The sequence below is a fragment of the Guillardia theta genome (genome assembly GCF_000315625.1).
Source record: "Guillardia theta CCMP2712 unplaced genomic scaffold GUITHscaffold_243, whole genome shotgun sequence".
Classification (NCBI taxonomy): domain Eukaryota; class Cryptophyceae; order Pyrenomonadales; family Geminigeraceae; genus Guillardia; species Guillardia theta.
In genome coordinates, this window is record NW_005434433.1 from 1 (window position 1) to 14,604 (window position 14,604).

The 14,604-nt window shown below is 50.3% G+C and overlaps 8 protein-coding genes across 8 annotated transcripts in view; 4 read left to right on the top strand and 4 right to left on the bottom strand.

Annotated features, from left to right (window-relative positions):
* Positions 1-758: 758 nt before the first annotated feature.
* GUITHDRAFT_121615 (hypothetical protein) lies at positions 759-1,559 on the top strand (the record flags this gene model as incomplete). The annotated part of the gene is made up of 1 exon (XM_005819116.1): positions 759-1,559. The coding sequence occupies one exon, from the start codon at positions 759-761 to the stop codon at positions 1,557-1,559; it is 801 nt and encodes a 266-aa protein (XP_005819173.1).
* A 103-nt stretch (positions 1,560-1,662) lies between these two features.
* GUITHDRAFT_148778 (hypothetical protein) lies at positions 1,663-3,647 on the bottom strand (the record flags this gene model as incomplete). Its single annotated transcript, XM_005819117.1, is given in 3 exon segments — positions 1,663-1,758; positions 1,778-2,351; positions 2,509-3,647. 3 exon segments carry the CDS (start codon positions 3,645-3,647, stop codon positions 1,663-1,665), a joined length of 1,809 nt encoding a protein of 602 aa, XP_005819174.1.
* Positions 3,648-3,872: 225 nt separating this feature from the next.
* On the top strand, positions 3,873-6,322 carry GUITHDRAFT_148779 (hypothetical protein; the record flags this gene model as incomplete). The annotated part of the gene is made up of 3 exons (XM_005819118.1): positions 3,873-5,138; positions 5,530-5,607; positions 5,780-6,322. 3 exons carry the CDS (start codon positions 3,873-3,875, stop codon positions 6,320-6,322), a joined length of 1,887 nt encoding a protein of 628 aa, XP_005819175.1.
* Positions 6,323-7,338: 1,016 nt separating this feature from the next.
* Positions 7,339-8,433, bottom strand: GUITHDRAFT_148780 (hypothetical protein; the record flags this gene model as incomplete). Its single annotated transcript, XM_005819119.1, has 2 exons — positions 7,339-8,154; positions 8,275-8,433. 2 exons carry the CDS (start codon positions 8,431-8,433, stop codon positions 7,339-7,341), a joined length of 975 nt encoding a protein of 324 aa, XP_005819176.1.
* An 819-nt stretch (positions 8,434-9,252) lies between these two features.
* Positions 9,253-9,927, bottom strand: GUITHDRAFT_148781 (hypothetical protein; the record flags this gene model as incomplete). The annotated part of the gene is made up of 1 exon (XM_005819120.1): positions 9,253-9,927. One exon carries the CDS (start codon positions 9,925-9,927, stop codon positions 9,253-9,255), a length of 675 nt encoding a protein of 224 aa, XP_005819177.1.
* Positions 9,928-10,091: 164 nt separating this feature from the next.
* On the top strand, positions 10,092-11,615 carry GUITHDRAFT_121620 (hypothetical protein; the record flags this gene model as incomplete). The annotated part of the gene is made up of 1 exon (XM_005819121.1): positions 10,092-11,615. One exon carries the CDS (start codon positions 10,092-10,094, stop codon positions 11,613-11,615), a length of 1,524 nt encoding a protein of 507 aa, XP_005819178.1.
* Positions 11,616-11,666: 51 nt separating this feature from the next.
* On the bottom strand, positions 11,667-12,319 carry GUITHDRAFT_121621 (hypothetical protein; the record flags this gene model as incomplete). Its single annotated transcript, XM_005819122.1, has 2 exons — positions 11,667-11,903; positions 12,122-12,319. The coding sequence occupies 2 exons, from the start codon at positions 12,317-12,319 to the stop codon at positions 11,667-11,669; spliced, it is 435 nt and encodes a 144-aa protein (XP_005819179.1).
* Positions 12,320-12,378: 59 nt separating this feature from the next.
* The window catches only part of GUITHDRAFT_121622 (hypothetical protein), a gene marked incomplete at both ends in the record, with an annotated part of 14,403 nt that continues 12,177 nt past the window's right edge, over positions 12,379-14,604 (top strand). The window contains 3 exons of the mRNA XM_005819123.1: positions 12,379-12,723; positions 12,772-12,920; positions 13,001-14,527. Coding sequence (XP_005819180.1) covers positions 12,379-12,723; positions 12,772-12,920; positions 13,001-14,527 — 2,021 coding nt within the window. The remainder of the gene's footprint in view (positions 12,724-12,771; positions 12,921-13,000; positions 14,528-14,604) is intronic.

Sequence of the window (14,604 nt, forward strand, 5' to 3'; positions counted from 1 at the left end):
GTGGTGCAAAATGAACGCCTCGAATCCCGGGAGACAAGACTTTTTATATCGCAGATCCAAAAACCCATAGGACATTTCTCCCAGGGGGAAGAAAACCTCCCTTGACCCCCCTGTTTCTCGACGGATCCTGCCGGCCGGGCCCGTCAGTAGACCGACTGCAGCCTTCAGCCCCGCCTCAGACCCCCTGGAGGCCCGCCAGGAGGCTAAGTGTCCGGAGATTGGCCGGGGGCCTGATCTCTCCGGGCGGCCGTGACCGGTCAGCGGACCGTGTCAGCAGGCCCGTGACATGTCAGCCGGCTGACAGGGGCCGTGACCCGGCTGACAGGCTCACCTGACCGGTCACGTGACACATCACGTGACCGAGACAAGACTTTTTTATATCGCAGATCCAAAAACCCATAGGACATTTCTCCCAGGGGGAAGAAAACCTCCCTTGACCCCCCTGTTTCTCGACGGATCCTGCCGGCCGGGCCCGTCAGTAGACCGACTGCAGCCTTCAGCCCCGCCTCAGACCCCCTGGAGGCCCGCCAGGAGGCTAAGTGTCCGGAGATTGGCCGGGGGCCTGATCTCTCCGGGCGGCCGTGACCGGTCAGCGGACCGTGTCAGCAGGCCCGTGACATGTCAGCCGGCTGACAGGGGCCGTGACCCGGCTGACAGGCTCACCTGACCGGTCACGTGACACATCACGTGACCGAGACAAGACTTTTTTATATCGCAGATCCAAAAACCCATTCAAGCAGATTGCAATCGTGCCTATTATGGACATATATGCCGTGGATGGGCTATTGCCGCGTGTTACGAACGAGGCAAATGTTCGTCTGCATGTCCGCATATTGCAGGATACCTACGCATTTCTCTGCAAGAAGTTCATTTACGACGCGATGTACAGATGCCCTTGGCAGCGAGTCCTTGCTTACCGTCGCATGTGCTCCAAGGCACCGCCAGCGCCGTCCAAGTGGTCCAGACTTCCCAAGTTGGATTTCAAGGACCTCCCCGTGGATGTGCACTTGAAGATCTTTCAACACCTCTTCAACATAACCACGTTTCCCAACACTTGTATCACAGTGAAGCGCCCGTTTAACCACGGTGCGCTAACTGGCATAGAGTTTATCAACCGGATGCGAGACACTAACGTGGCGAATGCGTCTGTTGCTGCCATGGCATTCTCTTCGCTTCCATACATGGAACATGTTGACGATTCCCTCCTGTTGGCGGTTCTACCTCGGCCTGAGGGTCAGGTTCCCCTTCACCATGAGGAGCAGGACATTGTCAATGCCAAGGTAAATGTTGGTGTCAGCTTGACAATCCAAACTGGTCCGAGGCAAGTGTTTAGACTCGATCAGCCCAAGGACTCGCAGACACATGTCAACTTTGACGATTTCGTCCAGTACATAACCGCGATCTTTCAGTACTCCACTGTGGCTCGTGCTGAATGGCGTGCGCAAGCCATTGAGGATGGATTCATCCAGGAGCCTGTCACTGCCACTAGCATGCCTGGCATGGACTCCGCTTCTCTCTTCTATTACATACAGAAGCGCATGAAGCGCAATATCTTCTAATTACTAGGCGTGTTGAGTGTTGATTTGCAGTAAATTCCAAAATTCCACAAAGTCCACAGCTAAATGCACACCGTGATTTATTCTTTAAAAATACCACTGATGCCTAACAGGAACGTGTACGTAAAGTTGTGTATCTCATTTTGGACACATGCCAGAACGGCCTCGTCAAAGTATTGGCGAGAGAGGAATGGCTGGAGCACTGAGAGCACTGTCATTACCGGTCTTTTGCAAGCGATTCTCTTTCGGTAGTCCACGAAGAACTCATCGATCTTGCGCATCAGGGCTTCATCCTCCAACGTAATAGCGGTTGTTCCGTCATCGACAAGGCAGAGCATCTTCACGATCTGAAAAAGAACCCTCTCGAGGTGCCTGACCCTCTGGACGGGTGTATCATCCGTGTTGATGATAATCACATGACTCGGAAGACACACCACACCGCGATCATCTATCATAAGATCCAACTCTGCCACATCTCTGCGCAGTATGCATCCGTGCTGCTGCAGAACCACCCATGTACGGACAATGTCCTCGACACAGGTAATCCAGCAAATCGATCCACGGGATTTTCCAAACGATCTGTAATTGGGAGCTCGATAAGGATAGCAGCAACCTGTGTCTATGAGTGCCATACTACGGTCATAGACGCCATACATGCAGCACATCTCCACAACCCAGCGGATCAAGTCGGCATCTAAGCGGGTAAGAATACAGCCGTGCTCCAAGCGACTATTCACAGCGAGAAGCACGAGCAGCAGAACCTCGCGGTTCACCCATGCCAGAGCCAGGACTTCCCTTGTTCGGCTCGTGGGTGTAAAGCAATGGGAACAATATTTGGGCATTGGGTCCGTTTATCGTGTTTCACCTATCTTAAATACACTATACATACGACAAATGATAGAGGTCTACGGCGGCCTTTCTCGCCTCCTCAATATGAATTCTTGATCCATACCGCACGTCCACCTTGACAAAGTGCCAAAATGGCATCTTGAGCGGTTCCCCTTGATTGGAAGGCATTCCCTGAATCAAATACATACAGTCTACTATACCGTCCCAGTGCTGGGGTAACAGTGTCTGCTCCATACCTATCTCCTCAATATCATCCATATCATCCTCTTCGCTATCGTCCCCTGTCTCCCAATCCGAGGAAGACTCAACCTCTGGGGTTCCATTCACTTCCTCTACGACGACATCAAACCTGTCACGATCCTTGACTACGATGCCTCGATCACACCTTATGGGTTCCAGCTTATCATGGAATCGCTCCTTGAACGCGTTCAGCATCAACGTAGCAAACTTAGAATTGAGACGGCATGTCATAACCAAAAACACCAATGCCTTCCTAGCAAATTGCACGTCTTTGCTCAATGCAAAGTAACTGTGCTGTATGAAGATATCGAGTGAAAACGCGTTGATGTCAAAAATGTAACACTCATCCGAGGGTATAACCATATGTTCCACGATCATACGAGTGAACTCAGAGTGCAACCCGAGTTTCTCGCATACAATTCCCTCGGTCGCAAAAAGATACCGATCACCAATCGTCTTCAGATGCTTGCGCAAGATATGATTGTAACACTTCTCAAACATACTCCAAATGTCCTCCACCAAACAGGGGAGCATGGCATTCATCGAGAAGCTGTGCCAAGGGTTCATCTCCATGCACCAAAACCCAAACACAGAGGTGCGACGGCCCTCGTAACACACAAACTGAACCCTGTCGACATTCACCCTGAAACGATGCGTATACCCGTAAAGTAAAGTATAGCACCAGTGTGCCATGTCAACGCTATTCGCCATCCCCAAAACGTCCTCTAATTCCTTTGTCCCTCGCAGAGAAAACTCTTCCTCCGTTGCAGTCACCAAGATGATCTTGTAGTTTCCGTATTGCATGAACTCGTAGTCAAACAGATAACCATTGCGATAGGGCGACTGGTCCAAGCGGATGTCCTTGAATACCGTTGCAATCATATCCTCGTAATACAATATAACTGAATTAGAGAGCCTTTTCAGACGTTTCTGTGTCCCGTATCGTGGTTGCATGTACTTGTGAATCTCCATGATGTCGAGGTTGGTCATGCGTGCGGACATGGTTGTTTCCACCAAATCTGGACAGTGTGCTTTCATAAGCAAGATCTAGCACCCACGTCTAGCACCCCTATCTAGCACTCAGATCTAGCACCCACGTCTAGCACTCAGATCTAGCACCCACGTCTAGCACTTACGTCTAGCACCCCTATCTAGCACTTAGATCTAGCACCCAGGGCAGGGCCATGCCTATAAAACCCCACAACGGCCCAGGGGACGGCAGAAACCATGTCCTCCACGCAGATGACTGTCTATGGAAAGGACAATGTCCTCTCACTTTTTCACCACCTTTCCACACAAGAGGTATTCCTGCACATGAGCATCATCTTCTTCCCCTTTCGAGGCATCGCCCATGGCGACGTTATGGGATTCCGATACAGTAATTTCAAGGGCAAGCCGTTGCGCCGCCAGCCCATTACGGACCTGTACGAGTTTATTCGGAAAAACGACATCTGCTCTATCCACCTTGGCGGCGAGCTGGATCCAGCGGTCAGGGGCACTCAGATCACCTACACGCTTCGCCATCGCATGTTTGTTATCGACATCGACACACAGACCCTAGATCCCCAGGTTCATCTCCTTATGGTGAGTTTTATTGCCGCCAACGTTTATCAGAGCTTTATCCGTGAATCCACAAAAGACATGCAACAGATCCTGGTTTGCTGCAGTGGAAAGGGATGGCACATCTATTTTGCATTCCGTCAGCTATACTGGAGTGTGCAGTCTGAAGACTGGCAGCGCGATTTAGAGAGAGATCTGCGCAAAAGCATCATGCGCTTTGTGAATCCTGTACCCATCCTGAGTGCCCGGAGCCCTTCGGATTCGTACATTACGTTTGCTAGGCAAGACTATGCCTGGAGAAACGAGACTCTTGAGGGCACAGAGGGCACTGTGTGGATCCCCTATTGGTATCGAGAATGGTACGCTATCATTGAACCCCGCTTTGTCGACGCCTGCACAAACCACACACAGTGGTTGTCACAGTATGGGCCTATCAAGTCCGTCCTCCATCAGATGTGTTGCTTCGTCGATGGTATGGAAAAGAAGTTTATGCTACACCTGTTTCAATCTGTATCTACCATGACCAGCATCAAGGACATCTTTCGCTGGGTCCAGTCCATGCGCGAGAAAGTTTCATGGTTTCAAGCGGATTGCATGTTCAAGACGCCGGAATTGGTGAAAGTATCCATTGCATATGCTTGTATCGAGCTGGAATGTCGCAAGACTGGGTTCTTTATCGACATGGGTCTTGCCGATCCCACTCATATGCTACGGGCACCTTTTTCTCCAAAGATCTGGGATAACGGCGACGACGGTTTTATCTCTCTCCCTCTTGGGGATCCCTACACCGCCCTGAGCGCCACCAACTGCACCATGCGGGTCAGTGAGTTTACACCAGATGCCATCGCTCCAAACGTTGCCCACTTCAAGAATTGGTACAACCACTCTATGCCCAAGATCATACCCAGGGAACCCATGCCCGCCAACAAAAAGGTCATCGCCAGGGCCTCGCCGTATAAAACTTACGAGCTATTCTAGATTAGATATGAGTGTCTTTAATTTGGCTGTTTCTACGTATGTAAAAGCGTACACATTTGCTTGCTACCACCGGAAAATACTTCTTGGTATCCCAGAGGACGACTCTCACTATGCCCATCTTGGCCATGTGTTGGGGCCCATGACCTTTGTCCTCTTCTTTGTACTCATGTGCATGCTGCCAACCCTTGTGTTTAAGATGGACTTGGCCTCTGTACGCTTCCTCTCACATTTTCTCATGGCCTGGCTCGTGTACCTTTTCGTGCTCTCTCGCACCATATTCTGGTTCCCAAACGCCACGATGCTGTGCGGGCTCATGTTTGCAGTCCACATGCTACACGGCGTGCAGGGCAGCCTTGCTGGGCTATCCAGCCGCAAGCTATTCATGGGCAAGACGATCAAGATAACACTGAGCGTGGCCATGGTGGTACTGCCATGGGGCTTCGAGCTCTCCCCGACAAGGGTGTACCCTTATCCCAGCGAGCTCATATTCATTGCCTTCGCACCCGAACTCATAGGCAGTGCAATCGACACAGGGCTTCACATTATTGACATTGTATTGTAGTATATATTACACATATTCTAACACAAGACTCAAGATGGAATACAACCAATTAACCTGGCCGCCTGGCATGCATGTGATTGAAATCGACAATCTTATGATGGTGTATGGCCCAGGGTATGTTGCCTATGCCACCAGTGGCGATGCCATGGACTTCTTCGAGTACCTCGCCGATTATGTAAACAATCCGGAAAACCCACCGCAGTATCCGCATCGGCATAACCTCGAGATCCATTACAAGGTCGTCCAAGGAACCATCCCATTGTATGTCTTCCATCGTCTCGAGCGCTTCCGCATGCATGGCAGTCAAGTGACATCTTGGGATAACTTGGTTAACACCCACGCACTGCGCACCCAAGTTCACCAGACCATCCAAAACGCACCCGACTTCCTGCACCACATGGCCAGAGCACATCGCAGCCACTCGTTGATTTTGGCCGAGATATATCGAATCATGCAGGGCCTTACACCACAGAGCCCCATCCCAGACGTCAACGATGATTTCCGCGAGCTCTGTGCCAATCACAGGAGGTTATACCACTCTATTTTCCTTCTCTTTGCCATGGACTTGCTTGAATGAATGGCTCAGCACTGGCACATGTCTGTTATGAGCAGCTTCCAGATTTCGTTGGCCTTTGAGTTGACAAGACTAGTAATCTGTCCCTGCATAAGGGAGACAAACCACGGCATTTCTTCGTATTCGACATGTATTTCTGCAAATGGGGGTCGCCCCGCTTGAAGTTCACTTCGCACCGTAATCTTCAGGCTTTTCACCATCGGAAGGTTTGAAATGACGCATGTCTCCAAGAACATGTAGCGATCGTTCATGTTACAGTTGAGTATGGATTGGTGCTTGTCCTGTTGTATTAGCGTCTGTGAAATAAATGGTGTGAGGAATGAAGGTGGGTCGATAAACGTCCGGTATTGCACGTCACGTTCCATCTCGTACAGGTACGGGCATGTGAACGTGTTCCCCGGCTGTGAGAGCTGGACCTGGGTCCCCTTCCATTCTGTCGAGGTGAAGTCATGCACGGAAGGATTCCACTTCAACAGTATGGCTTTCATGTGGTCGGCTGTGAGCTGTGCAAAGTAAGCCTTGTCTACCTTACACTTACACTGTGGGATGGACCAATACGTGGCATCCGATGCAGAAACGAGCAGAATTATTAGAAACAATAGCTTCATTCTATTTATTTTACATACAGACTATTTTTATACGAATGCCTCTCCAAATACCGGAGAGCGCCGAACAAAGCGAAACTGCAAGGCTGTTTCACGATGTGGTCATTCGGGATGCATACGCGATGATCCTATCCTGCCCCGATCCCGCTATGCTCTTAGATCGGTATAACCGCAACATACTCATAGCACACCAGTCCCTTCTACACACCAACAGCGATATATGCCTACCTCTGTCACAGAAGCAATCCATCCTGACCGACCGCTTGCTGCTACTAGGGATTGCTCATGCACACATGCTCAACATCTGCCAACCCCTACCGCTCCAAACCAGGGGTTACAGCATCCACCTTAAACCCACAAACAAATGCAAGGGCAACAATGTGAGGCGTTTCGGTTCCACTTTATTCCATCGTTCTACCTCCAAACCAGGCCCGTATTCTGAAATCCCTTCACATGGGTGTACCAGTTGGGATATATGATAAACAGATCCTTTCCAGTGACCATCCATTCACCGTTCTTTACAATACAGGATTCCATCGGAACAAACACGTCTTTCACATGTGCATATGACATGTGCATGATATCCTCAGTCTGCACAACGACAGACAAAAATTGAAAAAGCTCATATTGCTTGATGCCCAGTTTTTCATAGCACATCGGACCAAACATTTCCCGAAGATACATGATGATGTAGTTTGACTCGTCCGTGGTCCCTTGGCACCAAAGGAATCGAAAGAACGACGGATCTCTAAAGAAGATTTGATTGCATCTCATCCAAAAAGCTATAAACCAATTCAAATGGAACGTAAACGGATTCCTGGTTTTACTGCTGTGTACGTTCTTGGCATACCAGACCGGTAATCCACGCAGTTCATAATTCATCAGGACATGCCCAACCGTCTGTAGGATAGAATATGTGACCACCGTGAGTCCTTCAAGCTCCGGCACGTATTTTCTCGGGTGTACACTGTCCAGCACGTCCGGGAAGTATCTCCTTCTACACCGGATGACACCGGGAAACGTGCATTGTAGGGGTTCAAATGGGAAGCAGACAAACTTGTGTGTAGGCGTGACAAAAAGTGTTCCCCAACTGACAAACGTGAACACTTTCATCGTCTTATACAACACAACCGCATCACGGTACAACTGCACGCAGTTCTCCATGAACATTGCGATATTTTCTTCATCGACTTCCAGCTTTTGAATGGGCTTCGATCCTCGTGGACATACCTGAACACCGTAGTAGTATTCCATATTATGCACGGTTACAGCTCCCATCTTGTTGTAAGGACAAATTACTTTAATTAGGCCATCTGATGATGCCTTCTGGATTAAAGAATTAACCTTTACCTGCCTATCGTAACCTTCCTTGTTTCTGAATATGGTAACCAGACGGTCCGCTACACGGTGTATGGTTGCCGTCTTACATGCGTCTACAAATTCAATGTCTTCCCGCTGTAGATCATTCTCGTCCCCTGAAATCTCAAACAGAATATCGTGGAGGAACATGCTTCAAACTTTTGCCGTGCCGTCCCTGAGCACACTCTGTCTTATATTCTCCGTTCCGGGTCAAGTGCTACATCGGGGGTGCTAGTCGTAGGTGCTAGACGTGGGTGCTAGACGTGGGTGCTAGACGTGGGTGCTAGACGAAGGGGCTGGACCTAGGTGCTAGATTTAGGTACTGCATCTATTCATTCCAGAAAAAACATCGGGGTCCCCATTAAATGAAATAAATTCAATTAAATAAATTAATTCATTAATTCATGGGCATGTATGGGGATGTGGTCACTTCAGACTTTCTCTCCAGTCAGGGAGGGGGGGGTCTCCATTAATTCATTAATTCATTAAATTAAATAAATTAAATTAATTCATTTATCCTGTTCTTCTAATAATAAATAAAATAAATAAGTTTCACAGGACAGTATAATTAAATGAATTAAATGAATTAATGAATTAATTAATTAAATGCCTCCCCCCCCCCCTCCCTCTGGCCGGAGAAAGTTGAGATGACCACATCCCCCTACAAACCACTTGTCAGTGAAGTGCAACATGAGTATTTAAGCCATGTTTTGGGCATGCCCAGATTTGGTATGTCGACCGAACTCTCTCTTCAAGAATTGTCGCATGAATTCAGAACCTCATGCAAGGCAAAGTACGATGCTGTGAAAGAGTTAAACTGCGGATGTTTTCAAGTGTTGAACGACAATTGCACTAATCCGGAGTCATACAACATTGTTTATTGTTCCGACACCCATCACAACACGCTATGTGAGGAATGTATGAGTGACTTCATTTTCTGGCAGCTATCGGAAGCTTGTCAATAAAACTCTAAGAAACAACACACTTCATTTTGTCTATGGTGTGAAACACGGTGTATGTGACATACAGAGCTGCGTTGGTGGCTCCAATGAAAAAGTACATGAAGTATTCAAGCCAGACGGTTGTAGTCTTGCAGTCGCCGTACTTGTAGAGCAGTGCATTGAGGGTGAGAATGACCAATGTGACGATAGACAATACTCGACATATCCATAGCCAGATGGTAGCACGCAAGTTGTCAATGACGTCCTTTGCCGAAAAAGCAAACGCGAGCAGGAGTTGACCAAATATGAAGGCGGTGCAGAGCTGTAGAGCACCGAGGATGTGCATGTTATGCTGTCGGTCAATCTCGTGCTGGAAGTCGACAGGGGATAGGTTGCTGGCTATGTCCTGATCGTACATGAGGACATTCAACGCACCCGAGAATGCCACGACGGCAAGGATTGTGCAAGGAACTCGGGAGATGATGTCACCCGGTTGGAAGCGGGAGGCGATGGACACAAGTACAAACCATGTGGGGTACATGAGAAAGACCATGACGCTGGCCACCCCCTTCTGCACGGAGATGTTCTCACTGATGTACCTGTATTTGTCGCAGTATGGCAGGTTGTTGTTGTAGATGAATGGCTCGGAGAACATGAGGATGAAAAAGAGACAGATATGCCCAAAGAGCACTGCCCCTTCCATGCATGTGAGCTCAAGGAGATCGTTCCAAAACACATAGGACCACAGTCCGGCAAAACTCATTTTACTGGGAACAAGTAAATGAATTATATAGTAAAAAAAAGAGGGGAGAGAGGGTATATGAAGGGCGGGGAAGGGAGTGATTTTCCAAAGACAGTGCCACGGCCATGTCTGCCACGTTTCTCAACCCAAACAATATTTGGCGGGAAATGTGCAACTTTCCATCAAGCAGCTCAAGCCCTGATAACCTCATTCTCTGTGTAAACCTCGACGACATATTCTGCAGCACCGAGACATACAGCAGCAACAAAGCAAAGAGAAGCTGGAAGAACAACGAGTCAAAGTGCCTGAACTGCAACCTCGCTGTAATCACCCCTTACAGTGCAGGATTTTCTAAGGCACCGTACTATGGACAAGGGAAGGCCACGCCTGAGGCACAGCCCTTGAGCAAGATGGTGGTCGACGACACTGGTCGTTCCATGTCCCTGTATTCCTTTATGAGGGACAAGAATGCAAAGTACCGCGGACCGATATGTCCTGAGCTGACGGGGAGCATCATGGAAGGGAGCTCCTTGCGCTTCATGGTGACGGAGCACACGTTTGAGTTTGAGAATGAGAAGGCGACCACTCAGAAGAAGCTCTTTCCCGACGTGGATGTCATCCCTGCGTTCTCTACCCTGCTGGTCTCTGTGCGTGTGAGGAACAACCTCAAGGCGCAGGACGGTGAGATGTTGAAGATCACCTGCATCGAGTTTGCCAACCGCGGTCTCAATGCCTTCCTCCCGGTGTTGGACCGCCTCCCCACAAGCCTGGATCACCAGAACCAGATCAACGATAGATGCAGGCAATTTTCTTCCTGTCAGAACCTTTTTTCCAAGAACGGTGATTTTTTCATGTGCCCAAAAGCCTCCGAATCATCGGTTTTCCAAGTGGATAACGATCATAAGGTGATCAAGGTGTTCAACTGGCACCACAGCAACAGTGGTGAGGCAATCGAACAAGTGGACATCCCCTTTTACGTGGTGGAGAAGCAGCTCAATTTCAAATGCATGGAGAAGGCGAGGAGGTTGCTGGAGCTTGTGAGCAGCCTTGGTTGCCTTGCGCTATTCGTGGGCAAGAACAAGGTCTATACGAAGAACGGCGGCTCGGACAACGTGCCTGGACTCTCATCGTTTCGCTGCATCCCTGTAATCCGTTACCACAAGATGTTCGGCATGGAACATGATCAGGAGAATAGTCTGATCTCGAGCATTGCAAACGTTTGCAACAACCGGGAGCACCCATTCACACAGGTGTTGCATAATGGGTACCAAGTGGAGTATGATCCTACGGCGAACTTCCTCCTCGTCAACACTGGGAAGCGTCTTGCGTATGAGCGCGAAGGCGCCCTGGTGTCCCGAGAGATATGCTTCCGCTTCGATCTGCTCGTCTTTGTAGACAACACGGTGAGCGACATGGATGTTTGTGATGGCAATACGGATACCCAGATCTATCACAAGTCGATGAAACTTCGCAAGTACACCAGGATCCACGTGGACCTTGGGCCCGATGGCGAGGATGGGAGATCCAAGCTGGACTACATCTGCCTGGTTATGGACATCAACAGTTACAACGTGCAGAGCAACAGCACCGCCCTACCTATGAAGCGCAAGAGTGTGGAGGAGGAGGATGATGACTCGTTTGATGATTGAATCGATTGAGTTGTGGTAAATTGTAATAAATTACGAAGTTACCGGAGCTATCTATGCATGGTTGGGCTTGCGCTTGGGGTAGCTCCAATACACGAGATCACCGGGGGTCAGGTTCTTCCAGAGTGCCCGTAGACTTCCAGAGTATGTGGAATGGCTGGAGAGGTTGCCCGCCTTGAAGACCAGCACGTTGAAACGCTTGAGGGACTTCTCTCTCACCTGCTGGCGTTGCTCGGCAAGGATCTTCACGAATGGTTCCAGGGCAGGTTCCTTCACGCCCTTGGGGTACTTCTGTAGTTCGTTTGCTTCTCCGTTGTTCACAATTTTGGCCCAGGGCATTGTGTATCAGTAGTTTGATGCGACCTTAAATATTGATTCTTTTTTTTGGGTTTGAATTTGCGTTGGTTGATCACATCTCCCGGCCTGGCATTGAGAAGGTAGTTGTAGTAGGACTCGATTGTGTACAGCGGTGTGGGATTGTGCTTGTCTTTAGAATTGGATTTCCATACCAGAAACTCAAGTAGCTGCTTTCTCTCCTTGGCGATCGAGATCTCGCGTTGGATGATGGCATTGATCTGATCGTCGGGCAGCCCAAGGATTTGTGACACTTCCGTAGCGGTTGGAACAGGGTCCTGTTTCCATGATGCCCTCTGGAGCTTGCGAAATCCCTTCTCTTTGTTGTCAATCTTGGTAACAGTAAACCACATTTTCTGGGACAGCGCGGTGTGTGTTTAAATATCGAAGCGTCTACGAGTGTGAATTGAGTATGAGGGAAGTGGACATTGGAAGGAACCTACTGATACTAGCTGGAAAAAGCTGGGACCATGAGATGAACCCCTGTTGCAAGGCCATGATTGGGCACCTTGTTCGCCGGGAGTGCTACTGCTCCTGGTTTCAGCCCATGGGTGGGTCTGTGTTCGACCAGTTCCCAGCCATCCGGATCGGAGAGAAGTACTTCACGCTAAGCCTCAGGGTCCAGAAGGCCATGTTCCGGCATGTGCGGTTGACCAAGAATTTCAACAATGTCGAGCGGCTCCCTGATGGCAACCTGAAGCTCCGCATACCCACCCAACTCCTTATGGAGAAGCAGCGGACGGCGTCGCGGTTTAATGTATTGCAAATGTGCATTGTATTTTAGGACCTTAATGTTTCCTTGTAGGTTATGCGAAGCAAGGACGGAAGTGAGCAGCCATGTAAGAGAGCAAGGTTGGACAAGAAGTGGAACACCACAGAAGTGTTGGATATCACCGATATCATCGACAACATCCTGATGCCTATGAAGGACAAGGCGACCTACACCACCTTCGGGTTGAACGAACTGGAAACAGCGGAGACCATCCTCCATCACCTGCTCAGGGAGTGTCCCAAGCTGACGCAGTCGAGGACAGATTTTGTCAGGTATACAAGGTGTGGGACACGGGGGCTGCCTACATCTCTAACTACCAGCTCTACCCCGACCTGCAGAACCTTGGATTCATCATCGACAATGTGTACAACCCCTCGTTCATCCAGCAATCGGTGCTGAATTGCTTCTCCGAGTCCGTGCGCGTGGGAACCGGAACGGATGCCTGCCTCCTCGGCTACCTCACCCTGATGAACACAAGCCGTGTGAATTACTTCCTGTATAGCATCGCAAGCTTCTCCTCCGACAATGCGGACTATGCAGACATCGATGGCTGCGAGGTCTTCACGGGTCCGGCACAGAACCCCAATCCGGCGATTGCCCACGAGTTCAGCCAGTGCCTCAGCACCTCGCTCTCCTCACAGTGCCAGCTCCCACAATACATCTGGTCGGGGAGGACGAGCAACCGCGTCCCGATCGCCTCGCTGCATGCGGTGAGCTACGTGCCCGGATCGCAGGCCCTGTACCAATCCGTTCAGGACGAGTACGATGCGGTGGCGGCGGAGGCCAGGGCGCTATTCACACCCGAGGTGCTGGGCTGGTCCAACACAGAGCTGGACCTCAACTTCTTCTCGATGGAGGGGGATGTCATCCACCAGCTCTTCGACTGTTACTTCCTAGGGCCGTTCTCCGCAGCCGAGCTCTGGCCGTCGGGCGGATCGCGCTCGCTTCAGGTCCTTCAGTACTACCGTTCCTCTACCCTGGATCGCACATTCCAGATTCCATCGGCAGGCTGCGACCCGGCACAAGACGCATGCTGCCCACAGGTCTCTCCCTTCTCCTGCGGCGGGCCGGGAAGGATGGCAATTATCCACAGCTTCATCCAGACGCTGAAGAGATTCAACACCGATAGCAGCAACAACCTGCTCCGACAGGCCGTGCAGAATGGAGTGAGGGCGAAGCTGAGGCAATTCCGCGATGTCCTCACAAACACCCTCCTCTTTGGCTGCCAGTGCGGAGACGGAACGAACAACCTCCGTTGCTGCAAGGCCAACGAGCCGGACCTCTGGACTTCGAAGGACATCCAGGGCATCAACTTTGACATCCTAGAGACGGAGGATGTGCTCTCGGGCATCTACGAGAAGATCAACCAGCACATCATCGACATCTACACCAATGTGACAATGTTCAATGAATACTCCTCCAACCTCACGGAGAGCCAGAAGACGCAGGCCAAGGATGAGTCCCTGTTTGACACCTCGAAACCCATCCTCCGGTACGACACGGAGGACATACTCGACCCGAAATCGTCGCAGAACCTCTGGCAGGTGTGCACCAACGTTCTCTCGCAGACCTTTGCCGTCCTCCCTCTCAACAGCACGCTGGACGGGCTTGCCCTCGACACCATCTACAGCGCCTACCAGCACGATGCCACTGCGAACCCCTCCTCGGCATACGTTGACGGCATCGAGGAGACGGTACAGACACTGCTCTCCAAGGCCAAGGCAGAGTCGCCGTTCTATCACGGATTCAGGGGAGGGGATGTGAGGTACATGCCATCCAAGAGCCAGCGGTGCAGGGACTCCCAATCCACAGTCAGGCCTATCGCCTATGACATTCTCCCCTCGGCCTCGGGCAACCGCATCACCC